General features: G+C 34.0%; 3 protein-coding genes across 3 annotated transcripts in view; all 3 read right to left on the bottom strand.

The window, feature by feature from the left end:
• LOC127079998 (double-stranded RNA-binding protein 1) overlaps window positions 1–16,521 on the bottom strand; it is a 32,046-nt gene extending 15,525 nt beyond the window's left edge. The window contains exon 1 of the mRNA XM_051020338.1: window positions 16,102–16,521. The gene's annotated coding sequence lies outside the window, so the exon portion shown is untranslated. The remainder of the gene's footprint in view (window positions 1–16,101) is intronic.
• On the bottom strand, window positions 12,925–16,104 carry LOC127083499 (double-stranded RNA-binding protein 1). Its single transcript, XM_051023803.1, has 6 exons — window positions 15,683–16,104; window positions 14,950–15,015; window positions 14,591–14,832; window positions 13,872–14,091; window positions 13,486–13,596; window positions 12,925–13,375 (listed from the first exon to the last, which is right to left on the bottom strand). The coding sequence occupies exons 1-6, from the start codon at window positions 16,026–16,028 to the stop codon at window positions 13,050–13,052; spliced, it is 1,311 nt and encodes a 436-aa protein (XP_050879760.1). The 5' UTR covers window positions 16,029–16,104; the 3' UTR covers window positions 12,925–13,049.
• A 464-nt stretch (window positions 16,522–16,985) lies between the features above and the next one.
• LOC127083500 (5-methyltetrahydropteroyltriglutamate--homocysteine methyltransferase 1) lies at window positions 16,986–23,700 on the bottom strand. Its single transcript, XM_051023804.1, has 12 exons — window positions 23,500–23,700; window positions 20,331–20,684; window positions 19,990–20,077; window positions 19,644–19,771; window positions 19,170–19,561; window positions 18,918–19,081; window positions 18,764–18,844; window positions 18,503–18,669; window positions 18,304–18,409; window positions 17,940–18,190; window positions 17,660–17,861; window positions 16,986–17,560 (listed from the first exon to the last, which is right to left on the bottom strand). The coding sequence occupies exons 1-12, from the start codon at window positions 23,631–23,633 to the stop codon at window positions 17,192–17,194; spliced, it is 2,436 nt and encodes an 811-aa protein (XP_050879761.1). The 5' UTR covers window positions 23,634–23,700; the 3' UTR covers window positions 16,986–17,191.
• Window positions 23,701–27,865: the final 4,165 nt, after the last annotated feature.

Below are 27,865 nucleotides of genomic sequence, written 5' to 3' on the forward strand. Positions count from 1 at the left end.
ATATAATATCGTACAAAAAGGCATGGATTGCAAAGTGTAAGACAATTGAGTCGCTGTATGGAAATTGGGAGACATCTTACAACGATCTGCCGTAGTGGATATTGGTAATGAAAATATATCTTCCAGGAACTATTATAGAATTGCAATCCTTGCATGTGATTTTGAATGATGGATCACAATTGGGTGACCAAAGGCTCTTCCATCGTCTTTTTGGGGCGTTTCGACCATGTATACGTGGGCAAGGGCATTTGACAGAGGGCAACGTTGGAGTCACATGACAACTAATCTGGTAGAAGCAATGAACTTTGTACTAAAAAAACCTGAAATCTTTCAATCACTGCATTGGTCAAATCTACGTACTATCGATTAGGATCACTATTTGGTAAAAGAGGCCATCAATGGACAAAAATGTTAGCCTCTAGGCAAGTTTTCACTGATAACTGCAACAAGGGGATGGCTGAGGAAGTCAGTAAAGCTAACACACATAACGTCATGCAATTTGATCGCGAGAGATTCTATTTTATAGTCCATGAAAAAATTAATCAGAATGGTGGTCGACCAACCGGTACACTCTGCATTGATCTTAGGAAACAACACTGCGATTGTGGGAAATTTTCAGGCATTTCACTTACCTTGCTCCCATGTAATCGCAGCATGTTCGAGTATACGCCAGGACTACTCCATTCACATACCAGACGTGTTCAAAATTCTTAACGTCTTCAATGTCTATAAGGAGAGTTTCCTAGGATTTCCCCATGAAGAGAATTGGCCATAATATGAAGGATTTACTCTTTGTCACGATGACTCTATGAGAAGGAGGAAGAAAGGACGCCCAAACAGCACCCGGATTAGAACCGAAATGGACAATATTGAAAAGGAAAAGAGAAGGTGTGAGATTTGCTGCTAAATAGAACATGTGCGTAGAAAATGTCCAAATGTTGTAGGACCCTCTAGATGATTATGTTGTTTTTTTTATTATCAACTATTATGCATGTACTATATATCAACCCTTGTGTATTAATAATGTCTTTGGGAAATAAACATTATGGAATACATTTCATAATCAAAGGCTTCTGGTTACAAAGTACAATCACAACAACTTAAATTCATAGAGCTTATTAACTAACTAATCAACAACAATAACCAACACAAGTGGACCTTCAACTCCTCTGTTAACTTCATCACTATGTGCCGAAAACATATACTGAACATCTTCATCATTTTCTATATGATTCAGGTAATACATGTACGTACCATCAGGGCTTGCATCAGTCAATGTTATGTATGGACAACGATACTCTACTTTTCTCACCTTCATACGACGTCCGCCCAATTGTCGAAAGCCAGTGTGGATGGTTACAATCAGTGTTCTGAAATTCCATTGCGGATCTAGGCAAACACTGATTATTTTGTCTTGTCCATAAAACACAAGACCCCAAACAGACATTCTTACCAAAATAATTTGATGTGTGATCTGAATTACTACAACTCCTGCTATTTATAGAAAATTAATACATGAATACTCGACCAATCATTGACCGAGACACTACAAACACAAAGCAATTCCTCGGTCAATAAAAGTCATGGGTGATAACTATATTATTTAAAAACAATATTAATTAATTAAATCTATTAAACTAATTTAAAAAATAAAAAATAAAATCACTTCATTCACTCGGCCATCCACTGGCCGAGTTCATGCATGGCAAAAAAGTGGTGGCAGGACTCGTCCAACCAATGGGCGAGTCAATACTAGACAATTCACACATTCAGCAACTCGTTCATCCGTTGGGCGAGAGGACCCTACAAACTAGGGTATTCTGAGAATTAATTTTCAGAATAGGGTATATTGAGAATAAATTTTGAAAAATACAGCAAAGCAGTAAAAAAAAATCACATCTTGAAGATAGAAAAATAGTAAATTTCATTTAATAGTCGTATAAATTTAATTTTTTTTATGAATACCCTAAACTAATTACTTCTAACTCCATCCTTAATATTCTCTCACAATAAATAAATGTAAATATGAAATTGTTTCTTATAAGAATTTAACCCAAAAATGGACAATTTTGTTTTTCATATCAACGATAGAGGGAGAATTTAGATTTAACATACCTATTAGAGATATTTTTAGCAAAAGAATAATCAACCTGAGAATTTTTAGACTTAAACTCAAATAACATCTATGACAATTAGAAGGTTCAACTGAAAAAATGCTCTGGCGATTTTTCAATCACCATTGACCTAAACGGTGCGATTTACCCCCATTCTTCTTCATTTTCGTTCTCCATCGTGGATGCTCAGTTCAATGGCGGATGGAACCTTTCGCCTAACACTCTCAAGCTCCTTCCTTGGTCCAAGGATTTCAACCTTCATCTTCAGCGATCTTCCACTTCCCAAGTCTGGGTTCGATTGTTTGGTCTGGCACAGGAGTATTGGCGCCCCAGCATTGTAGGTAAGGAGTATGTTGATGTGACTCAAATCATTGTAGACGAGACCGACTCCATTGAGAATTCACATATCAACGATTCATACAGAAATTAGAAATTCCTTAAAGAGTCTCGGGAAGCTTTAGAGGATAATTAGAGCGAGGAGGAAAGGGATCATACTTAACTGAATGATTCTCCCCTAGAACCTCCTGGATTCACTTTGATCAGAGGTAAAAAGCAGAACATAAAATTGAAATTGCCAAGGGGATACATTACTAGATCAAAGGTTGGCCATGATGTACCTTTGAGATGATTTGCATCTATTGGAACTCCAAAGGTTTGACCAATTACCCTACTAAATTGGCGCTTAGAAGATTGATCGTTAAAACAATCCTGATTTCCTCTATATATCCAAACATTGGATGGACTATGCTAACTTCCCACAAAATTGGTTTTCCAAATTTGGCTTGAAGCTCATTTCTGTTAACTACAGGCCTAATAATCTTCCTAACTTATGGTGCTTTTGTAAGTGTGCTTTAGATCTTGTTATTTTATCTATTGGTGAGCAACATATTGCTTTTACTTCTATCTTAGGTAATAAAATATTGGGTTGATTGGTCTTTATGCTTCCACTAGCTATCTTAGAAGGAGGTTACTTTGGCAAGAGATTTCTTCTATAATCTCTAATCACAAAATTCCTTGGAACATTTTCGGAGATTTTAATGTGGTGATATGAGCTCATGAACACCTTGGAATTTCCTCTCCGGCCAGACTTCATATCCAGGATTTCCATGACTGGACCAACTTGAATGATTTACTTCATTTGCCTACAATTGGAGCCTACTAAACCTGGTCTAACAGGAGGTGGGTACAACTAGCACTCTTAAGATATTGGATAGAGCTATCTTCAATATGGAATGGATATCTTATTTCAATCAAACTTCTTGTCGCTCTTTAACTAAAGTAAGATCTGATCATTTCCCTTTTATGCTTAATTTCAATATTTATTCTGTTTTTATTGCTTCTCAATTTAAATTTGAACATATGTAACCCTCTTTGTTTAGATATTGTCAAAACCTCTTGGAAGATTAAAGTTTCAGGTTGCCCTATGTTTGTCCTTTATGAAAAGCTCAAGTTGCTCAAGAATAATCTTAGAATTTGGAACAAATACATTTTTGTGTAATATTCATCAATTAGTTAATGATAAAGAGGAGAAGTTGAACATTTTACGGGGCTTGATTCAGGTTGATGGTTACACTGAAGCTTTTAGATATGAGGAAAAGCTTTGTATGACCACACTTGAGGATGCCCTTCATAAAGAGCATTTATTTTGGAAAGAAAAAGCTAAAGTCAATTGGCATTTGGATGGGGACAGAAACACTAAATATTTCCACAAGGTTGCCAAGATAAAGAATTATATTAATACTATTTCTGCTCTTATTTGATGGGGAACTCATGTCTGATCAAGAGATTCTTGGCTCTCATGCGATTGAGTATTTCAATAATCTTTTATCCTCTTCTGGGGGAACAAGTGTTGATACTGATCTCATCAAAGATAGCATTCCCAATCTCATTAGCCAGGAAACCATCAAAGATTCTTGGCTCTCATGCGATTGAGTATTTCATTTTCTCTTGGATTATGCCTAACTATAATTCTAATACTTTGATTATCATTCCTAAAACTTCTAATGTTGATTCTAATTATCGTTTTAGACATATTGCTTTAGCTAATTTTAAATTTTAAATCATTTCTAAGGTTATTGCAGATAGGTTAGCTCACATTATGCGAACCATCATTTCCAAAGAGCAAAAAGGTTTTATTAAAGGGAGATGCATTAAAGATTGTATAAAGCTTACTTCTGAGGTCGTCAACTTGATGCACAAGAAGTCCAATGGTGGTAATTTGGTCATGAAAGTAGAAATAAAAAAAGCTTTTGATTATATTAATTGGCTATTTTTTATGCAAGTCCTAAAGCAATTTGATTTCAACGATATATTTACTAATTAGATATGGACCATCCTCAATTCTTCCAAGATCTATGTTTCATTCAACGGAAAGATGCATGTATTCTTTAAATGTGGTAAAGGGGTGAGACAGGGCTATCCCCTATCCCCTTTTCTTTTTTGTATAGCTGAGGAAGTTCTTAGTAGGAGTTTAACAAACCTGATCAATCAGAAAAGGATTAAGCTTATCCCTGGCCCTAGAGGTCTTGAAGTGCCTTCTGTTGTTTGTTTGTTGATGATGTCATGATTTTTTGTAGGGGAGATACACGCACTATTAATTCTAGGGTAATGCTAACTTGTGCCCCAAGGGTACAAGTTAAGAGATAAATATAGAAATAAATTTTTGGAAATTGTATATTAAATTTATTAGAAATTTATAATTAATAATTTTATTTATTTATTCAATACAGATTTTCTATTTGTGGGTTTCTTAACATGTGCCCTTGGAACACAAGTTAGCATTACCCTTAATTCTATTATTAGCCTTTTATCTAATTATGCTACTTCTTCGGGTCAAATAGTGAATCCCCAAAAATCTTTTATTTTGTATGGTTCTATGAATGAACCTAGATTGCACCATATTGCTAATCAGTTAGGGTTTAAGATTGGTCATCTCCTCTTCTCGTATTTGGGGTTTATGTCTGAATTAAAATTGCTGGAATTCTAATTTTCTGAATGATATTAATCCAATTAAAATATGAATAGTATTGAACTCCCATAAAGTTCTAATACAGATATCGTAAAAGTGTCATAGCATATATGTAATTTAGACACTTTTACGTGCCTTTTTTCTAAGAGTCTGAGTGGGATGAACTTTAAGTGTCATAGCATATATGTAATTTGATTCTTTGAATGATAAGTCCCATTTTTCTATTTTAGTTTCATTTGGATTCTCTGCAGTAGGGAGGAGCGTCTCACCGCCACTGCTGAGAATCCAAATGAAACTAAAATAGAAAAATGGGAGCGATCTAACCGAATGTGCCTCATGATGATCAAAAGATCCATACCTGAAATGATTAAGAGCTCGATTAGTGAGAGTGAAAGCGCCAAGAAGTTCCTTGAAATTGTGGAACAATTCTTTGCTAAAAATTATAAGGCTGAGACAAGTAGTACCTTGTCCAAATTCATTTCAATGGTCTATAAAGGCAAAGGGAACATAAGGGAATAGATCATGGAGATGTCCAATCTCGCATCAAAACTCAAGGCATTGAAGTTAGAACTTCCTGAAGATTTGATTGTGCACTTGGTTTTGATCTCTCTCCCGGCATACTTTGGGAAATTCAAAGTGAGTTACAATACTCAGAAGGACAAATGGTATCTCAATGAGCTCATATCTCACTGTGTGCGGGAGGAAGAGAGGCTAAAGATAGATAAGACTGAAAGTGCTCACTTGGCTACCAGTTCTCAGAATAAAAGGAAGAAACTTGCGGGACATTTTTCTCAAAATAAGAAGGCAAAGGAACAACCTAAGGACACCACTTGCTTCTTTTGAAAAAATGATGGACACATGAAGAATGAGTGTTCCAAGTATGCTGCATGGCATGAAAAGAAGGGTAATTTTCTCACTTTTGTTTGTTCTGAAATTAATTTAGTTTATGTGCCTAAGGATACTTGGTGGATAGATTCTGGTGCTACTACACATTAGTATGTCCATGCATGATTTCCTGTGGAGTCGTCCATCAAATGATGCTGAAAGATTCATCTATGTGGGTGATGGAAATAAAGTTGCAGTAGAGGCTATAGGGACTTTTAGATTATTATTAAAGACCGGTTTTCATTTGGATTTGATTGAGACTTTTGTTGCACCGTCTATTAGACGAAATTTAATTTCTACTTCTATTTTTGACAAATCAGGTTATACTTGTTCGTTTGGAAATAATAAATTTAGCCTTTCATATGATTCAAATGTTGTTTGTTACGGTGCTTTGAATGATAATCTTTATATGCTTGATATTAAATGTTCTTATAACAAAATAACGCAAATAGAGTCACGTGGTACAAAATGAAAATTAAATGAGAATTCCGCCACTTTATGGCATAAGCGATTAGGACATATATCTAAACAAAGAATTAAGAGGCTTATGTTGGAAGGTGTTCTTAGATCCCTTGATTTGTCGGACTTTCAAGTATGCATTCAATGTATTAAAGGTAAGCAAACAAGCAAGAGGAATCTCCATGCTGAAAGAGCTAAGGATGTCTTAGAACTAATTCATACCGATATATGTGGTCCTTTCCCTACAGGTTCTTGGAATGGACAATGGTATTTTATTACGTTCATAGATGATTACTCGAGGTATGGATACTTGTATTTGATTCATGAGAAATCTCAATCTTTGGACGTGTTCAAGTCATTCAAAGTTGAAGTCAGACTTCAACTTGGAAAAAAAATAAAAGTTGTCACATCTGACCGTGGTGGTGAATACTATGGTCGATATGATGAATCAAGGGAACAACCTCCAGGGCCCTTTGTGCTTTTTCTTAATGAGTATGGAATTGTTCTGCAATACACAATGCCGGGAAAATCCAACATAAATAGAGTTACAGAACGACGAAACCGGACTCTTAAGGACATGGTAAGGAGTACGATTAGTCATGTTTCACTTCCAGAGTCATTTTGGGGAGAAGCATTAAAGACCGTGGTTTATATCCTTAATAGAGTACCTAGTAAAGTAGTATCTAAAACCCCTTATGAGCTCTGGACTGGGAAAAATCCTAGCATTAGACACTTACACATTTGGGGATGTCCAGCTGAGGCCTCATGAAGGTAAGTTGGATGCAAAGACAATTAGTTGTTATTTTATTGGATACGATGAACCTACAAGTTTTACAATCCCATCACTAGAACAATATTTGAAACGGGAAATGCAAGCTTCCTTGAGGATGTAGAGTTTGGAGAGGAAGGAAGCATAAGGAGTGTTATCTTTGATGAAGAAACTATTTCTCACAATCATCAAGTTTTTATACCTATCTTTGTTCCAGAAATAGATCCTAAAATAAACAATGATGTTATTCCTAACATCCCTCAAGAATAAGACAATACTTAGTTTCTTCCCCCAAGCACCACCTATAGTTCAAATTCAACAACCTCAAGAACCACCATTAAGAAGATCCACTAGAGAGAGAAAGAGTGCAATTACAGATGATTATGTTGTATTTCTTCAGGAACGTGAGGATGGCATTGGTTTGACTGAGGAAGATCCTATCAACTTTAGTCAAGCTATGCGGAGTCCAAACTCTCTTAAGTGGGTTGATGCTATGAAGGATGAGATGAAGTCGATGGATGACAATAATGTTTGGGATCTAATTAAATTACCTGAAGGAAAGAAACCCATTGGTTGCAAATGGATATTTAAAACCAAAAGGGATTCAAAGGGTAACATTGAGAGATATAAAGCTCGTCTTGTCGCAAAAGGCTTTACTAAAAAGGAAGAAATTGATTATAAAGAGACTTTTTCTCCAGTTTCTTCGAAAGACTCTCTTAGGATCATGATGGAATTGGTAGCTCATTTTGATTTAGAGTTGCATCAGATGGATGTAAAGACCGTGTTTCTAAAAGGAAACATTGAAGAGATAATATACATGGTGCAACCATAAAAATTTGTATCAGGAGACCCAAAGTCTATGGTTTGAAAACTCATTAAATCCATATATGGCCTTAAATAGGCTTCCCGTCAATGGTATTACAAATTTCAGCAAGTAATATCCTCATTTGGTTTTGAGGCTAATCCAGTTGATAATTGTGTATACCGAAAGTTCAGTGGGAGTAAATTTGTTTTCTTGGTACTATATGTAGATGATATCCTTTTGGCAAGCAACAATATAGGCTCATTGCACGAAACCAAAAGATTTCTCACAAATAAATTTGAGATGAAAGATCTTGGGAACGCCTCCTTTGTCTTAGGAGTTCAAATACTTAGAGACCGTTCTCGAGGTATTTTAGGATTGTCACAAAGGAGCTACATTCATACAGTTCTTGATAGATTCTCCATGAGAGACAGTAAACCAGAAGACACGCATATTGCTAAAGGAGACAAGTTTTGTCTCAAACAGTTCCCCACTACGGATCTTGAAAAGGAAGAGATGCATAAGGTTCCATATGCTTCAGTTGTGGGAAGTCTTATGTATGCTCAAGTTTGCACCCGTCCCGACTTAGCATTCATTGTAGGAGTTCTTGGCAGATATCTAAGCAACCCTGGTTTGCAGCACTGGATAGCAGTAGAGTGTGTAATACGCTACCTGAAGAGAACAAAAAACTTCATGCTCACTTATCGAAAGTTAGATAACTTGGAGATCATTGGGTATTCTGACTCATATTTTGCAGGATGCCCGAATAGCAGACGTTCCACATCTGGTTACATCTTTCTCTTGGCTGGAGAAACCGTCTCCTGGAAGTCTTCCAAACAGACTTTAGTGGCTCCCTCTACCATGGCAACAGAGTTTGTGGCTTGCTTTGAGGCATCAAATCGTGTAATCTGGCTGTGGAATTTTGTCACAAGCCTACATATTGTTAGGAGCATTGAAAGGCCCTTGAAGATTTATTGTGACAATAGTGCAGTTGTACTCTACTCCAACAATAATATGAGTTCTACAAAATCAAAATTTATTGATATCAAGTATCTTGTTGTGAAAGAAAGAGTTCAGGAGAAAAAATATTGATAGAACATATAGGGACGGACTTAATGATAGCTGACCCACTAATCAAAGGATTGACACCTAAGGCTTTTCATGGGCATGCTGTTCACATGGGTCTTGGTTTTGAGATTGCCTTTGATTAGTGGGAGTTTTTTCCTCATTTTTCTATGTTCCATGTTTTGGTTTTGTTTTGGTACAAACTTTATGTTATGTTTAATTTTCTACAGAAAATTAAAACTTATGAGGTACTATTGTTATAACAGTATCAAGGTTTTTTTGTTATGTGCAAATATTAAATTTTTTTGAATTGCACCTAAGGAACTTCAGTTTGATCTCACTAAAGACTCCAGTAGGACAAGTTGTAAATATGCATGATTTAGAGATCACATTGCATAAAATTTCCATGTCACTCATCCATATCGATTTATGTCATCAAGTATGTTGATGTGGTGGTCGTTAGGGTTCGGTCACGTTATACGTTAGTGACTACAGCCGTGATGGTCCCATTATTGATGTATGAGATGGACCAGATTGAAAAGTTAAAATCTAAGGATAAATAGCATTCAAATGCGCGCCTAAAGAACTGTGATATAATTATTAAGATATATCTCCCAAGTGAAAGATTGTTGGAATATTTATATATATATTATTTTAATATCCCAACGAATATTATATGCCCATATATATATATATATATATATATATATATATATATATATATATATATATATATATATATATATATATATATAAGTTCTTTTATCAATTAAGTGCTTTAAATAATTAAGTGATCAAATAAAGTTAAAAGGCTAATTAGATTTTATTTAAAAATTATTTAATTAATTAAATAATTGGGTATGGGTTTAAATATGAGTGGATGTCAAGATGACCCATTTGAGAATAATAGGAACCCTAATTGGTCATCACACTATATATATACTATATAGGCTATGGTCCCCAATATACAGTACATAAGCAAATTATCTCTTCTCTCCATCTGAAGAGAATTTGAGACATAAGGAGTACCGATTGAGGAAGAACCACAAATCAACTTCTGGGTTTTCTAGGATTATCGTCAAAGACAATTTTCTCAATGGATTTATGTATTTTATAATCAATTTATCGATCCTATAATTGTATACATGCTTGTATGACTATTTTGATTCCACATAAAATATATGTCATAATATGTTGTGCATGTATATTGAATTGATTTAATTCTAACAGACTTTACTCATATGCTTGAAGAGAGCTCACTAGTTCAGTCACTAATAGAGTGGATAAATATTTGGTTTCCTCAATCGTGACAACGATTGGGTCAAACTTTAGGGGTATAGTAATTATAATTTTCTCAATAATTTTCATCTTCAATAGTTTAAAATATCTCCTTAGAGATTGAAGTTTAACGGCATGTACCTTGTTGCTTCCTTGAAACTCATCCTGCAACGTGTTCCACGCTTCTTTGACAATCTTAGCTCCCATAAATCTTGGAAAAATTGCACCAATTAGGTGAACAACGCCTTTGAATTTTTCTGTTTATTTTTCTTCAACTCTTTTTTTTATAGATGCATAAGAACTAAAGTATTTGCGGGAACGGTGAAGCATTCTTCTACTATCTGCGGGAGCTGAAAAATTGATTTTTTTTTAATGCAAAAAATCTATTTTTTGAAAAATAATGATTTTTTCAATTATAAAAAAATTGATTTTTTTTGAAAATAAAAAAGGATTTTTTTTCAAAAATGAAAATAAAAATTTCATCAAATTTAAAAAAAAAATCATTTTTTTATTTTTGAAAACGTAAAATATCTATAATTTTTTTTATAAATAACATTTTTAATAAAAAAAATTAGTAAATATATTTAAATTAACTTTTTGGATGAATTATCCATCCATTAATAAGATGTTAATTGATGGATTTTATCCTTAACGGTGTTGGGATTGGTTGAAAATATATATGTTAATACTCTTTACGATGGAATATGATTATCGGTGAACACAATGAAAATTAATGTTTTATTTTCAATCAATGTGAAGATTGTTGGGATTGGTAGAAAACATATATCTTTAAGAAATCTCACATCGCTTAATTTTATGAATGATGAGATAGTTCAAAGTTATATATATGATACAAGTTTTTTGAAGTCCTACATAGCTTGGTTTTGTGAAGGAAGAGGAAGTCCAAGACTATATATAGGATTCAAGTTCTTCATTCCAATATGCACCAGTCAAAAACACTTTAAGCTTATATTTGACTTTCTTCGTTCTCTTATCCTTTTATATTAGTCTTATACTAGAGTGGTATGAGATGTAATTAAATATTTGTTTTGGAGGATGTGGGTGTACTGGGGGTCTGAGTTAGTTGATGGTATATCATGTGTTATAACAATTTCCACATAATGTTATTCTCTTATTGTCTATTGACAACTGTCGTGATTTTTTCTCCGGTTTTAGAGTTTTCACGTTATTTTCTTGTGTTGTGATCGTGCTCCTCTTTTTTCTCTATGCTTTGTTTGTTTGTTTTTCCAATAATTGGTATCAGTGCACCTGGTTCAATCTGAGGATAAGTGTTCTTAGTATGCTCTATGATTACAGTTTTGTTTGATCTTCCACATCAGAAAAGAAGGCTAGTGTTGTAAAAGAGTTATTGATAGTTGCAGTCACAGATTTCTTTGTAAAGTTTGGCCTAGAGAAAATTGATTGAAGAATTTTTTTAACTTGTGGAAAGTTCAAGTCAAATATTTGTTGATACAATCAAGATTACACAAGGTGAAAGATTATGCTGGTGGTTGAAGAGCTTCATGCCAACAAGGAAGTTGCACCATAAATTTTCAACTTAGTTTTTGAAATGTGAAATTCTTTGAGTGATTTAACTTCAAGTGAAATTTATTTTTCATGATAAAGTATATGATTGTCGGTGATGACAATGTGAAACTCTTGAAGTGGTTTCTCTTCAAGTGAAATATATTCTTCATGAGAGAGTACGATAGTTTTTAAAAATACAATTGTCGGTGAAGACAATATGAAAATTCTTGGAGTAATGTAGTTTCAAGTGACTATACTTTTTATGATGGTGTATGTTTGTCGGTGATGACAATGAATGTTGATGTATTATTTTCAATCAAGATAGAGATTGTTGAGATTGCTTGAAAATATACATGTTGATACTCTTTATGATGAAGTATGATTATCGGTGAAGAGATTGAAAGTTAATGTATTATTTTCAATCAAAGTGGAGATTGTTGGGATTGGTTTTGAAAATATACATATTGAAGAAGTCTCACATTATTTAATTTTGTGAATGAAAAGAAAATCTAAGGCTATATATAGGATACAAGTTCTTTGAAGACATCGCTTAGTTTTGTGAAGGGATAGGGAGTCCAAGGCTGTATATAGAATTCAAGTTCTTCATTCCAAGAGCACAAGTGTTTTTGCTTTGGAAGGTGTAGATGTATTAGGGATATGGATTTGTTGAGAGTATATTATGTGTTGTAACAATTTTTACAGTATTATTCTCTGATTATCTATTGACAACGACCGTAATTTTTTCTGTGGTTGTCCAAGACTAAATTTCTCATCATGTCATAAACATAACCCTTTGGATGATTTATCTTGCATTTGTGCATATGTCAACCTTATAAACATAAATGATTTATCTTATTTTTCTTATCCACGCTTTGTCCATAATCAATAAATTCAGTCAATCGTTCTACATGATGTTGTTTCGATTCATTTATAAAATGTTTGAGTCCATTAAAAATATTCCTTTTAAATAAGATGGTTTAGTAAAGTTTTGATGGCTTGCATATAAATCATATTTGTTTTATAATGGAGTTTAACTTTTGTCGCTCTTGAAACTGAATTCAAACATAAACAACATTTAAATAAGTCATAGAGTTTAACTTGAAGCCAAATCACAACATAGATTCAACATCTTGTCTTCTACTACTTGAAACCAAAGTCATACATGAAACTTTTTAACCAGAATCAAACGTCTTTGTCATTTTGACATTCCAAGCACGCTGCAACCCATTTGTCTTCGCCAATAGGCACAATTGTAATCCCCTCAGGAAATTTAATATTTGGAAAACTTGTGTACACCTTGAACCTGTTACCAAGTAAGTAACTTGTATTTGAAGTCTTTCCCTTGTTCGACTCGGAAATCAATACAGGAGGAGGTTTATCATGTGAAGATGAAGGGCACATGTTGGTTATCTTTGTTTTTTTGTTAGGAGGCAGTGGAAAAGTTCCATTATATTTGCCATTGTTGACTTTGGTATCAGTGTGTAATATCTCCTGATTCAAATGTTGATCTGTTAGAATAAACACAAAGTCATTAACATCTTCAATGGTTTCATGTGATGATTCCGAAAAAATTATTGATAAGTAAGATATGTTTTTGGATGAAGATGAATAGACAAACCGTTCGAGTTGAGGATCTGTTTGGATTTAGCAACGTCTGATGTACGACTTGCTTGTAGTGTCGTGTTTTTTTTGGTAGAGGAAGAAAAAGAAGCATACGTATGAAGTCCACCTGTGCAAGACGATAATATTATCAAATCATGATCATATTCATAAATAATAATCTGCATTAACGAATATTCGGCTATATTTTGCATCGACATAGCACAGAACATCAGATTTAAAGTGTGTTTAGTGTTGTGTTGGACACTGACTTGACACTAAAACCTATGATTATATTCAACTACTTTTATTTTCTCTAATTATTTGTTGTATCGATGTAATAATAGAGGCCAAACTTGTTTGTGATTGGTATGAATGAAAGCAAAGTCAAATGAATGAACTTACACTCTTTTAGGGCAATGTAAGCAATCTTGGCAGCATCATGTTCGGCCTGTTTTATGGATCTAGATGCCTTTCCATGAAACTCAACACCATCTACTTCCACAGTTGAGAAAAAAGTTGGCATATGATTAGAACCAGAGTCCGTAGTTTTATATGTTGGTTTCGAAAAACCTTCTCTCTGTGTTAGTTCAAGCAGTAAACTCTTGGCTGGACAAGATTCATCCTGAATAAATAGAATACAAAATAAAAATCCAGTTAGAACTATATTAATGCAGATACACCATGAACATACAAGTAAACTTGAATAAGTTTGACCTCCAAACACCATTAATATCCTATTAGATCCTGTTTGGATAAACTGTTTGATTAAGCACTTACTGCAGAAGGTATAAAAATATAGATAAGGTATTTCTATAATAAAAACTGAATAAAGTCAAACTTTTTTCATATAAGTTATAAAAATAAGTTGAAAAGAATTTATGAACATATCATAATATCATAATCATATCCATGTAGATAAGCTAAGTGGACATTCTATTACTGATAAATCAGATCATTATTTACTAACATCTAAATGTCTTTTGTAACACAAGTTTGAGTTTTTTGCCAACATTAGCTCAGAAATATGTTATAAAACATCCAAAATCTAATTATCAATTTGATGATCAAAAACTATCTAAAAAATGTATTGAAATCACATCAGAAACTAAAAGGATACTTGCCTTCTTAAACAAGTCAGCTGAAATTGGCAATTCCTTCAAAGCAACTTTGGCGGCAGCATGTTCTGCGTCTTTTATAGTGTTAAAAAATGTTGGGCTGTCGAATGATGTCCCACCAATAACAACAGTAGCCTTATAGCGAATGACATTAGGTAGCCCCTCAGTTATAATTGTAAAAACAGGTTGATCGAGATTGTTCTTTCGAGCATAGTTTTGCAACTGATGTTTGCACAAACGATCCGTCTCTGAAAGAATGAGTTCATTACTTTTGTTAAATATAATGTTTAAATAGAAAAGAATAGTAACAAAATTTTCAGAGATTTGCAGACACATTAGTGAGTAAAGTGGAAGAAATTGTTTACCGGCCATTATAACCGGAGTCTCTTGAGGTTTGGCAGCTCCAACTTCCTTAGTGGGCGTTGAAGAGCCTAGATGGAAATTATGAACCACAAACATTAGAGTAAAATTGTATGAATATAGCTACCATGTGAAGCTGATGTGATTGTAAATGGAAAATATACAATAAAAACTTTCTAACAAAAGTGTTTTTAAACTTCAGAAAATTATGCTTGATTCAATGACATGATTCAGTTTTGTCTATTATGAAACATCATGAACCTTTTCATACCACCAAGACACATATAATCATCTCTGCGGATCAAACAGTTTGTAAATTCAAAAAACTCTTCTGATAACAAATGATTAAAATGATCACTCTCAACCATAAAATAAATCTCATAAATAATTATAATAATTAATAAATTAATATTGGTAACTCCCAATCCCCTATGTTTTTATATGAAGCTCAAACAGAAAAGCTCATTTCAAAACACCAAAAATGTGTCAACTACAAGACCACAATGATCTCCCAAGCAAGAATACAAAAAGTATAACCTTTTATCTTTTACAGCCATAAAAGCTATTTTGTGTTTGTTTATCATAAATAAATCACTTTTTATGAAAAATATATCACTTATCAGAAATACCAAACGTTTCAACTACAAGATCATCATATAATTTCCAAAGCAAGATTTAATAAATAAACATCTTTTTAAGGAAACAAAGCAAACTTGGAAAGAGAAAGAAGTAGAGTACCAGATGAAGGAGAAGTGAAGTTAAGAAAAGCTCTCATAGCAGCTTGGTTTTGAGCTTCTTTTGATGAACTGAAAGTATCAGAAGAAGTAAAAATGACATCGTTGACAAGAACAGAAGCCTTATAGCTTGGCTTGTGTTGAGGACCATCATTCATGGCGGAATATTTTGGCAAACTCCACCTTTTCTGTTGACACAGCTGTTGCAGCTGTGTCTTGTACATTTTCACTCTCACTCCTTCGTCTATAACTACAATCGTGAAGATAGAATGAAAATGAAAAGTAAAACCAATGTAAACTATATATACAAAATATTGGTTAAAAATACATGATATGATATACGGTTGCATGCAGAGAAAATGCTTTGGTCATGAAGGGTCATGAAAAAGTGGACAGTTCCTACAAGGAAGATAGTGTTGGTACTTTTGTGCAAGCAACGTGGTTGAAGCCTGTTTTGTTGTGTATTTTTGTCTTGTGGTAGTTTACAGCATTTGGAAAACAAGTACTGTCATACCATAATGGTTCTGCAGAGTTCTCTGCAACAAGATTATAACAGGATATTATGATCTTGTAGCAGACAATGGTGTCTACAATCCAAACTGTTATTTCCTTCACAAAAATGGAAAAATAATTGCAGATACTTCAAAAAGTAAAGTTGACCTTATGCTCAAAATGGGAGAGTTCTCTCTGAAAAATATATCTTTCTTTTTTACTGTTTTGGATTTATACTAATGCAAAAGTAAAGAGAACTACAAATCATGATAAACATTTACAATACAGTTTAACTATGCTTGCTTGCACAGTTATGGAATTAGTTGTTTAGCATATATCACTCATATAACATGTGTCAAGATCCTGGATTTTTTTTATCATAGCAGTATCATCGACATGTTCTTCAAGACCAAAGCAACATCTTGCAGATAGACAAATAGTTAATTTTCATTTAATACTCTTATAAATTTAAATTTGTTAAATTGTGAATACCCCTAAACTATCTCAAAATAAATAAATGTACATTTGAAATTTACCATTTGAGTTATTCAATGTTTCTTATAAATGGACCCAAAAATGAACACTTTTGTTTCAGATAAAAAGATAGAGGGAGAATTTAGTTTTAACATATCTACTAGAGATTTTTTAACAAAAGAATAATCAACTTGAGTTTTAGACTTAAACTCGAATAACATCTATGACAATTAGAAGGTTCAATTATATGAGCGAACTCGTTATAATATTTTTCTTTTTCTAAGAAAAACATACTGTAAAATGCAAACCGACAATTGGTACAAGTTTTCCAACAAAATATATAAGAAAAACTCATAAAATAGATAATTTAACTTATTCACATACTGTAAATGCAAACCTACAATTGAAAGAGCATAAAGAGCATCGTGTTTGAGAACAACGGACAAAATCTATTATCAAAATATTATTCTAAACATAAAGCATTCAGTTTTCCAACTGGAGCACGCCCTCTCACATAGATAGATGACTCTGTTGTCTCATCATCAACTCACTTGGTACTAGTTAGTTGTTTGCGGATGAGCTTGACAGCATCAACCAGGTTGGTGAGAGCAGGCTTAACCTCGGTGTATTTTCGGGTTTTAAGGCCACAATCAGGGTTGACCCAGAGGATGTTGCTTTCAAGGACTGCAAGCATCTTGTTGATTCTGTCAGCAATTTCTTCTGTCGGTGGAATTCTTGGTGAGTGAATATCATAAACACCAGGACCAATGCCAGCACCATATTTAACTCCCTCACGGAAGACAGATAGTAACTTCTCATCTGATCGGGAATTCTCGATGGTGATCACATCTGCATCCATATCTATGATCGAGTGAATGATTTCGTTGAAGTTCGAGTAACACATGTGAGTGTGAATCTGCCAAACAGCACGTTATAGTAGAATTAATACAAGCTCGGTAAATAAACTGCATAATAATCATTAATGAAAATTAGAGCCAGTGAAGTGAAGCTGAACCTGGGTAGTGTCTTGCACACCACAGTTTGTAATCCTAAATGAGTGAACTGCCCAGTTTAGATAGAAAGCCTCCTCAGATTTCCTTAGAGGCAAACCTTCTCTTAAAGCAGCCTCATCAATTTGGATAACGCTAATGCCAGCTTTCTCAAGATCCTCAACCTCATCCTTTATAGCCAAAGCAATCTGGTAGCAAGTCTCAAACCTAATAAGAAAATAGACAATGTTAAATGAAACTGATATATTGCAAAATGATCATCAGTTATAAGGTGCTTTTGCATACCTAGGCTGGTCATCTCTAACAAAGGACCAGTTCAGAATAGTAACAGGGCCAGTAAGCATTCCCTTCATAGGTCGTTTTGTCAAACTTTGAGCTGTTGAAGACCAGAAAACAGTCATTGGCTTGGGACGGCTCACATCACCATAGATAATCGGTGGTTTGACACAGCGGGATCCGTAGGATTGCACCCACCCGTTGGCAGTGAAAGCAAAGCCAGATAATTGTTCTCCGAAGTACTCAACCATGTCATTCCTCTGAATTGGCAAAAAAAAAAACTTTTAAATATTTATAGTTTTGAACTGTATTTTCACACAAGAAATAAGCCTCCATTAAACCACTAAATATATAACAAATATCAGCTCCATACCTCAGGCTCTCCATGCACCAAGACATCAATGTCGAGCTCTTCCTGGATCTTAACAACATTAATAATTTCCTCTTTAATGAAATTGATATAATCCTCCTCGGAGATCCTATTCATATAGTGACATATAGTAGATTAAGTGTCAAAATGTGATAATCATGGAATGTGGTAGATAACTGAAGAAAAGAATAATTATGCTTACTTTTTGGCCTTGAACTCACGGCGAACTCTTCTAAGATCTGCAGTCTGAGGGAAAGATCCAATTGTAGTGGTTGGAAGAATAGGAAGATTCAATTTCTTCTGTTGTGCACTCAATCTGGAACTGACATTAGTGGCCCTACGGTGATCAGAGCCCTTAAGAGCAGCAGCCTGAGAAAAGAAATCAACATTTAAGAGTAATCCATCTAGCTTATAATTTATCAAATACGGAAATAACATAATTGAAATCCAGAAGAGCACTAACAGCCTTTTGGACAGCCTCATTTGTCACCCTTGGGGAGGACTTCCTTGAAGCCAAAGCGGAAGCATTAGAATAAAAGTAAGCCTGCAAAACAACACACATTAAGAAGCTGAAAAATATTAAGTATGAATAACAACATCCTTCGAGTTTGATGTACCTCATCCTTTTGTCCAGACAATGCCTTGGCCAAGGCATTTACTTCAACTATTTTCTGTGCTGCAAACGCAAGCCAAGACTTAATCTCGTGGTCCAGCTTCGCCTCATTCACCAGATCAACTGCAGTGTGAAGAAGAGAACAGGATGTGGAAACCACAACTTTCTCTGCAGAAGAAAATTATAATTCACATTTAGGTTGGTGCGCGTTGAATATATATGTCAACAGAAAAAGAAAACATTAAATGGTAAATACCCTTTCCAACAATGTCCCCGAGTGTCTGCAAGGTGTTCAACGAAGATTCAAGATTATTAGCCCAAATATTTCTTCCATCAACAACGCCAGCGAAAAGAAGTTTTCCAGATGGAAATCCTTGCTTGATCAATTCAAGGGTCTTTGTTCCACGAACAAGGTCAAACCCATATGCAGTAACAGCCTTCAAAGAGGTGAGTGTTTTGTACGCTTCAGCGGGGACATCAGCAAAGTATGTCTCAATCAGAATATCCAAACCAGATAAAGTAGATTCTAGCTCTGCATAAGCATAATCAAATGCTTGTAACTGGTGGGCATCAAGATCCTTGACAAGGGTGGGTTCATCAAATTGAATCCAAGTAGCACCAGCTGCCTTCAGTTCAGTCACCACTTCCCTATTAAAAATTACAGTATGATTAAAATTTTAAACAACTTAAATTCATGATTCAAAAACACATCACTACATTAAGGCCTCACTTGTATACAGGAAGGATCTTGTCAATTAGGGAAAGAAGGGAAAATGACTTCTCAACTCCCTTAGCTGGTTTTGACAGCAACAAGTAGGATACTGGCCCCACAAGTACAGGTACGGTATTCACTCCTAGCTGCATAGAACAAAAATACATTGTATAAACATCATTATGATATAAATAATTCAAAACAAAAGTCACTTGTAATAAATACTCTTCCCAGGTTTCAAACTTCTTTAGTATATCATAGGCTGGGTAGTGAAGATTCTTCCAAGATCAGAGTATTCAATAATTATTTTTAAAAAGTTAAATTAAATTAAAGATATTTATGCTAAAGTAAGTTTTAAACTTACAGCTTTGGCCTCCTTGTATTCATCCACCGCTTTGTGTGATGCATAGGAGAACTTAACATCTGGACCCAATTCAGGAACAATGAAATGGCTGCCCCATAATACATTATGATTTTGTTATGACTATGATAAATATCAAACCAAATTGCCATTTCAACTTGTATCTAGATATTTAAATGAAATATAGTAAATATGCATTTCTTAAGTTATTTCAAATTACTACAATATTTTGTATAGTTATACATCAAAATCTCCATTCATACACTAACCTAGCTGGTATCAAACTTCAAATCTCCATGTATAACTTGAAAAGAAAGAAAAACTTTTTGAGGGGGGTTACTTACTAGTTGGTGTCAAACCACTTGGTCATTTCCATAGCTGGCACAGATGCATTTCCTCTAGCCATGGAAAAGTAAACATCAAAACCAATCTCTCCACCTTTCCAATTATATCTGTCAGGAACTGCACCGAGCATGGCTGTTGTGTCCAATACTTGATCATAGTATGAGAAGGTGTTGCTTGGAATATGCTGAATTCCAGCATCGGACATCTGCTTCCATATGGCTGACCTAAGGTTAGCAGCAACCTGCTTCAGTTCCTCAGCACTACTCTTTCCATCCCAGAATGATTCCAGAGCAAACTTAAGCTCCCTCTTTGGTCCCATGCGGGGATAACCAACAATATGGGATGTCATTGCTCTGTTATTTCAGATGCACAATTTGAATATATCATTCAACCAACTCAAATATGTTTCTAGCAAATCTACTACACATTTGTAAAATGATGATAAAATCAGTGAGAATATGACTATCACTTTTCATGGAAACTTGGGGGTTCAGCACAGCCATATAAATCCATGAATCACAAGATTCATTAAGAAAATAGGTGAAAATCAAACCATAGGCACAGTGTAGTAGTTCGAATGTATATTACTTTTGTAAGAACAAAACTGAACAATGTCTTCTTTTATGAACCAGCTCTGCCAAAAGCTTAAGCTATTAGATAAAGACACACATGATACTTTTAGTATTATATTTTTAACATGTCTTTTCACATGGCCCTCTGTGCTTGAAGCAAGGACAATGCACAAGCCCCCTAACCTTGAGCTAAAATCCAGTTTTCTGTTAGAAGAATTGTGGCGGCAAAAAACAAACTCTAGATAACTTAATCATAAAGGCTTTGATAGAATGTAAACGTGAATAGACTTTATTTATATCACGACACTAACACCTTCAACACTAAGAAGCATATGATTCAAAGACCACAAATAGCCTTGACCATCTTATTATTTAAACCTAGATTCAATCTAATAGTGCAGTAGGTGGTACTAAAGAAACTTCATCTGTAATAAACATGACAACGATGACAATCTCCTACCTACCACCATATCTCACCCTATCGGAAAGATAAATAGAAAGAATCCATGGACTGACGCTATCGCAATAGAATAAACGAACCTCCGATGCAAAGTTCGAAGTTCGTCCCCATCATCGAGATAGATCACGCCACTCTAGTATACTCAAGCTGTAGTGGGAGCTTAACTGATCCAAACGTAGCTTGAGACGGACATGAAGGTATATTTTGAGCACGTAGGCCGAGGTAGGATGAGAAGGGAAAAATTCAACGCATCTAGCGAATTCGTCGACATTCTATGAAAAAAGGAATACCTGCCTAACCTGTTTTCGCTGTAGATGACAAGGAGATTGTCCCTAAATCTCCCAAGGGAAGAACCCCTGGAAGGGAACAGTAAAATAGCTACCAATAGTTGCTAGTTAAGTCGAACTACCAAAACCGGCAGCAACTCGATAACGAGACTGAGATATACCTATCGCTGAATTGGAAAAGAATCTATGCAATCCACCTCGATACTTGAAAGAGGCAGAAGTTCAAAGAAATTTTGGGCCATGGTTCCGGGCAAGTGCTGGATGCAAAATCTATAGGGGCTGAACGCCACTGCTCAGCGTAAAAGGAAGAGACCTATTACAAAACAAAGTTCCCTGACGCGTCAGCCAACTACCGAAATGATCATATACAGACCCCTGATGCCGACTATCAGAGGAACGCATGTGAATCCTCACAACGTGCAAGATAAGTATTTTCTGAGGCTCTTCAAAAAAATTAAATAAATGAATCTTTTGCCTAACGAGATACTTTCCGCACAAATACTAGACATGAACAGAATTTATATCACAACTTTAACATCTTCAACACTAAGAAGCATATGCTTCAAAGACCACAAATAGCCTTGACCATCTTACTATTTAGGCCTTCAATCAGATTCAAACTAATGGTGCAGGAGGCATTATAGAAACTTCGTCTGTAATAAACATTAATCTTCAGTGGTACAGTTAGAAATGAAGAATTTGAATGTATCATTATCATAAATGAAAATGAATTGCATGTGGCTCTCCATATGAAGTTTCTTTTACTTTACATGAACAGGTAACAACCAAACATAGAGTGAGAAAACTATAATGGCAATTTGTTTTTATAAACATCCAATAATTGAACCTAAATCTATAAGACAGACAATTAGATAGCTTTTCCATTTCTCTCATAAAGGTGGAGGAATTTGACATTGTAATCGAAACCAACACCTTACCCCCAAATCTTAAAAAATTGATTTATGACTGAACATCAACTTTTACCATCACCAAATCATAAAGGTAAGCTTTCTATTATATAGTATACATTTAAATATCAGAAGGTTGATTGTATACGAACAAATTACATTTGACTTCTCTTCAACGAGTAGCTCACTATAAGTAAAAATAAGCATTTTCAATCATTGATGAAAAATCATCGGATAATTTAGTATGCACATGGTACATGCATAACATATTATAGATTTGTCAAAACCAATGAAGTGCGGACACCGCAAACATGACACCAAGCACGTCGACACCAGTAATAATTTGAAAAAATGAATAAATTTAACATAATCAAAGGTAACGGTGTCGGTTTCGGACACCGACACTTTTCAGACGTGTCGGTGCTACATAGGTCAAAACCCACAGCCTTGATTCTCACATTAACATGTAATGGTTAAAATACCTCACTTTTCTTTCCAAAGTCTCAAATCTTTATCAAAATAAATGAATACTAGGCATTTACAATTACACATATCTTATATGAAATTGAATTATTGAATACAAAACAACTTAAAACTTAAATCTTTCTATTGTATTCAATTAAAGTTCCTAAACAACGACCTCAGAGTTTCCATTTCATCAACCTATTATCCAAAATAGTTCTCAATTGAAACTTAAATTCAATCGTAACATATTAAAAGCTAAAAACCATAAATACTACTACTAGTAGAACTCTCGATCAACCCAAATTCAAAACTTTAACAACTCAAGTGCAATAGAAAAACAGAACAAAAGGTACTCATGCATCATTTTTTATAAAAAAAAAACATAACAGAACGAAAATAAAGTTACCAACTTTTACACAGAAAAAACAACAAGTCTTATTATTGTGTATGAAGCTACGAGAGAAAGAGGAAAAAACCTAGAAGAAGTAGCGCGAACAGAGAAGCGAAGAAAGGAGCGTGGTGAGTTGTGATGAGAGAAAGAGAGAGAAGAGAGAGAAGAGAGCGAGAATGTGAACGGCGTCGTCAGACACTGCAAGGATACTTTGTTCATTTATCATACGCAACCAACCAGCCTTTACTCTGTATTCTTGCTTTGCCTTCTCAATTTCAGCTTCTACTCTTTTTATCCTTTTTTTTTTAATTCTTATATCCCTATTTTAAATTTAAGTTCTCCTATTTTAGGTTTAAACAGTTTTGATTTTTATTCTAAATTTTAATTTAAAAATTGCTTAGGTGTCAATCTTTTTTTATTACATGCCACTATTTTGATAATGTGATTGGATATTAATTAATATTTGATATAATTTTTAAAATATTTAATTAAAATTATTAAATTACTGATTATTAATTTATTCTATGTTAAATCATTTGAGCTTTAGGCCCAACTCACAAATCAACAAACTAATACTGAAAACTGCTTTTATATATATATATATATATATATATATATATATGGTATATAAACACTCAAATTAAATATGACATAAACAATAGGAACTTATGTATTTTGTTCCTTATATTTTCTTGGAGATGGAAAATTCCTCCACAAGGAAATATGATTCCATGCTTAAAAAGATTTAAGCTTGCAATTCCTTTCTGGTTATTTTGACAAACAGTTAAGTTTTTGGAATGAAAATGATATTTTCCTAGAGACGATGCTTAACGCTAATGAATTCAACCTCAGGCCAACAACAAACGGACCACATTATTATTCTGTTTTGAGCTATGATCATTCAAGTAGCTTGGAAAAACAAAACAAGAAATTTTTTTTAAAATAACCAATTTTAAAAAAAAAAATACAAAAATAACAATATTTTCAAAAAAAAATACCAAAATAACCAACTTCTACGGTTGGCGTCTCCTCTTCAAAATTGGTTATTTTTGTATTTTTTTAAAATTATGATTATTTTTGTATTTTTTTTATAAAAAAATTGATAATTTTAAAAAAAAATCACAAAACAAACTTAAACTCCTAAAAGATTGCAAATAAAAGTTTTTATCTCCATCTATACCAAGTAAGAATTGAAGAAATGTTCTCAAATTGAATGGTGTGATTCAATTAAGTATTATGTTCCACAAAGAAAGTAAGAAAAGCAGAAGCAGCGATGCCTATTGCAGATCACGGAAAATAGTTGTTTGTTCAAAAAAATTCTACACGGCGGGAGCTATAAAATTTCTACATGACTGAGCTATAAAATACAAGATGGCTGTAAGCATATATTCAAAGTAAAATCTATTGATATTTTTCATCATTCCATGATTTCATCTACTGCGCAGTTAAAGCTTCGACTTTCTTGACAAAACATTTCTTTCCTTTTAGTTTGAGGGTTGGCGACTTCATCCTAAAGCCAGTAATTACTTTTATATTAATTAATATCTGAATTAATTTCTATAAAAATTTAATTAAAATTATCAATTACTAATTATTAATTTATTATGTTAAATATATTAATAAAAACGATATGGATAATAAAAAACTAATAAATGTCATGCCACGTCATCAAAATAGTGATATCGGATAAAAAAACTAACACCTAAGTGTTTTTTGGATCAAAATTAAGGATGGGGTACCAAAACTATTTAAGAATAAAATATGATAGGGGATCAAAACTGAAATTTATGCTAAATTTAAACAAATTTGAACTCCTATTTTAAATTATATATTTTTGGTCTCCTTTCATATTTTTGCACTTAAAACTAACTAATTAACGATGTTTTTATTTTCTAAATGATAAATTATTTATAAAACATGACCAATTATCGTATATAAACTTATTATTAAATTTTGTAGACAAAAATATAAGTTAAAAAAACAAAAAAAAAATCATCAATTTTCTATGAAAAAAACATGAGAGGAAGGCTAAAACGGTGTGAATTTAAAATAAGGAATCAAAATTGTTTAAATTTGAAATATGACAATTAATTTCATGAATTAGAGAAAATAGGGGATCCAAAACTGTAATTTAGTTTTTTTTACAATTTTTTGTTTTGTTATGATCATTAGGTGACTTCTAAGTGAGGGTGTGTAAGACCCCAATTTTGACCCTAAGATCCCTCATGCAATTTCATCATAAGCATTAGCATTGGGATCATACCTTGGCATCTTCCTTACCCCTCCTTCATTGGGTTTGTTTTGGGAGAGATCACCAAGCACTATGTGATTGTATCATACTTGTATATCATCATTTACTAATCAAAATACAAAAATATGTCTTTGCATTTGCCTAACTCCTTTGTAGGTAGGGCATGATCTCCATTGATCTATCATGTTCATATCTAGGGTTTAAGACCCTCATGACAAAGAGCACAACCATGAATTGATCCAAGAATCGTTATGAGCATCATATATGAGTTCCATTGATTCCTACATGTTATATTGATCAAGTTTTCTTCAAGAGTTTGAGGGTGATTTGCCTTGGAAACCCTAGTTTGATTGGGTATCTTGAGTAACTTCTCCAACAAGCTATCTCACCAATTGATCAAATTTATCAAGGGAAACTTCAAAATTCATCATCTTATTCATATATGATCTACCATGAGCCAAGAAAGTCAAAAGAATTGAAGGTTATCAAGTTGGTTGATGGTGGTTGGCCAGATGAATTCATCTTATCAAAACTGGATCTCCTTAGACCCTATCTCCTACAATTTTCACCATATGAAAATTATTCCAAGTGAAAAATTACTCTAAATGATATTCCAAACAACTTTCATGTTGAGACCTAGAGCTAGTTTTGCTTGTAAAATCATTTTCTATGTTGAAAGATTGTAGGTCATTTTGTCTAAACCCTAATTTGAAAGTCAACTTCCCAAGGCCATAACTTGCTAATTTTTTATGATATGAAAGATTTCCAAGTTGCACAATCAAATTTAAGATGTCTACTTCAACTTTGATATTTGGAGTGAAAGAAAATTCAACTTTTATGAGCATGTGATATGGGGTTACATTATATGTCATTTTTGACCTATACCATTGAACAAGTGATTTTTCCAAACTTCAAAAATGCATAACTCTATCATTCTAAATCCAAATGACATGAAATTGGTGACTATTCTGAATTTGTTTGAAAGAGATACAACTTTTATGAAGACACTTTTCTCATTTGAAGCTCACATAAAAAGTTAAGTAAGGTGGAATATTGAGATATATGTTTGTCACTTAGAAAAAATTTCAACATGTTGAAATTTCCAAACTTCCACCTCAAAATTCTACTTGTTCCAAGATCCAAATAAAAAAGTGTTGATCATCAAACTTGTTTCCCTTGATCCAAGCTTTCCAAAGAACTCAAGTTCATGCATTTTGGATGAGGTTTGCTAGGTTTGCGCATGGCTTTAACAAGGCTGCATCATTGGAAAGAATCAATTTCACAAATTTTGGTTCACAATGCCTTGCCATTCAAGCTTCATTCAGACCTTAATTGGAATCATTTTGGACCTTATTGCATTGCATCATGGGCATGTACATGACCATGCACTCGTGCCATCCACATTGCTAATTTTGGATAGATTTTGAAGTGTGCAGATATCATTCCATTTGGCTATAAATAGAAGGCTTCTGAGCTCATTTGAACAACACTTTGCGCGCCAGCTTTGCCCTCTATTGAAACCCTCTCATTCTAAAGGAAAACCTGTGAAACTTCAATTTGAAATTTGAGTTTGAATCTCAATTGTTGGAGATTCAAGAACTCCAGGATCCAAAGCCTTGCAACCTCTCTAATCACTTCCTGCTAACTTCTCAAGTGTGATCAGATCGTGTTTGGAGCAAACAACATCAAGAGCTGCATAGCATTGAAGGTAATTTTCAGAAAACTTCATCTCTTCGATTCTCACTGAATTCTACTCAATTCTCTTGGATCTTTGGTTGTCTGAAGTCCTACCAATGTAGGCAGGAAGATTGAGTTGCTTAGAGGTCAAATCGAAGTAACTCAGTTGACACACCTCAATATTCAACTCCTCATATCTTTCTATATATGTGGAGTTAGTTAAAATTGAGGTCAGATTCGTGCTCTACGCCCTTTTTTTCTTTCAGATCATGACCTCCTTTTTTATTTTGGTGATGGTTGAAGGTGGACCAGTCCGGTGAGGTCCACCGGAGAAGAAGACCGGAGCTACAGCTCTGGCCGTGTGTTGGCACGTCTCCGACCATATGATCCTTTTCAAATGTTTTAATCTCACGCATTGGTTTTGATTACCATCCCTGTGGCACATTGACTTAAGTCCACAATGGAAAGCGCGTTGAGGACCACTTGATCTGCCACCTCAATTAATGAGGGAGATCAAGTGGTC

This window comes from Lathyrus oleraceus, chromosome 5 (genome assembly GCF_024323335.1).
Source record: "Lathyrus oleraceus cultivar Zhongwan6 chromosome 5, CAAS_Psat_ZW6_1.0, whole genome shotgun sequence".
In the NCBI taxonomy this organism is placed as follows: Eukaryota; Viridiplantae; Streptophyta; class Magnoliopsida; order Fabales; family Fabaceae; genus Lathyrus; species Lathyrus oleraceus.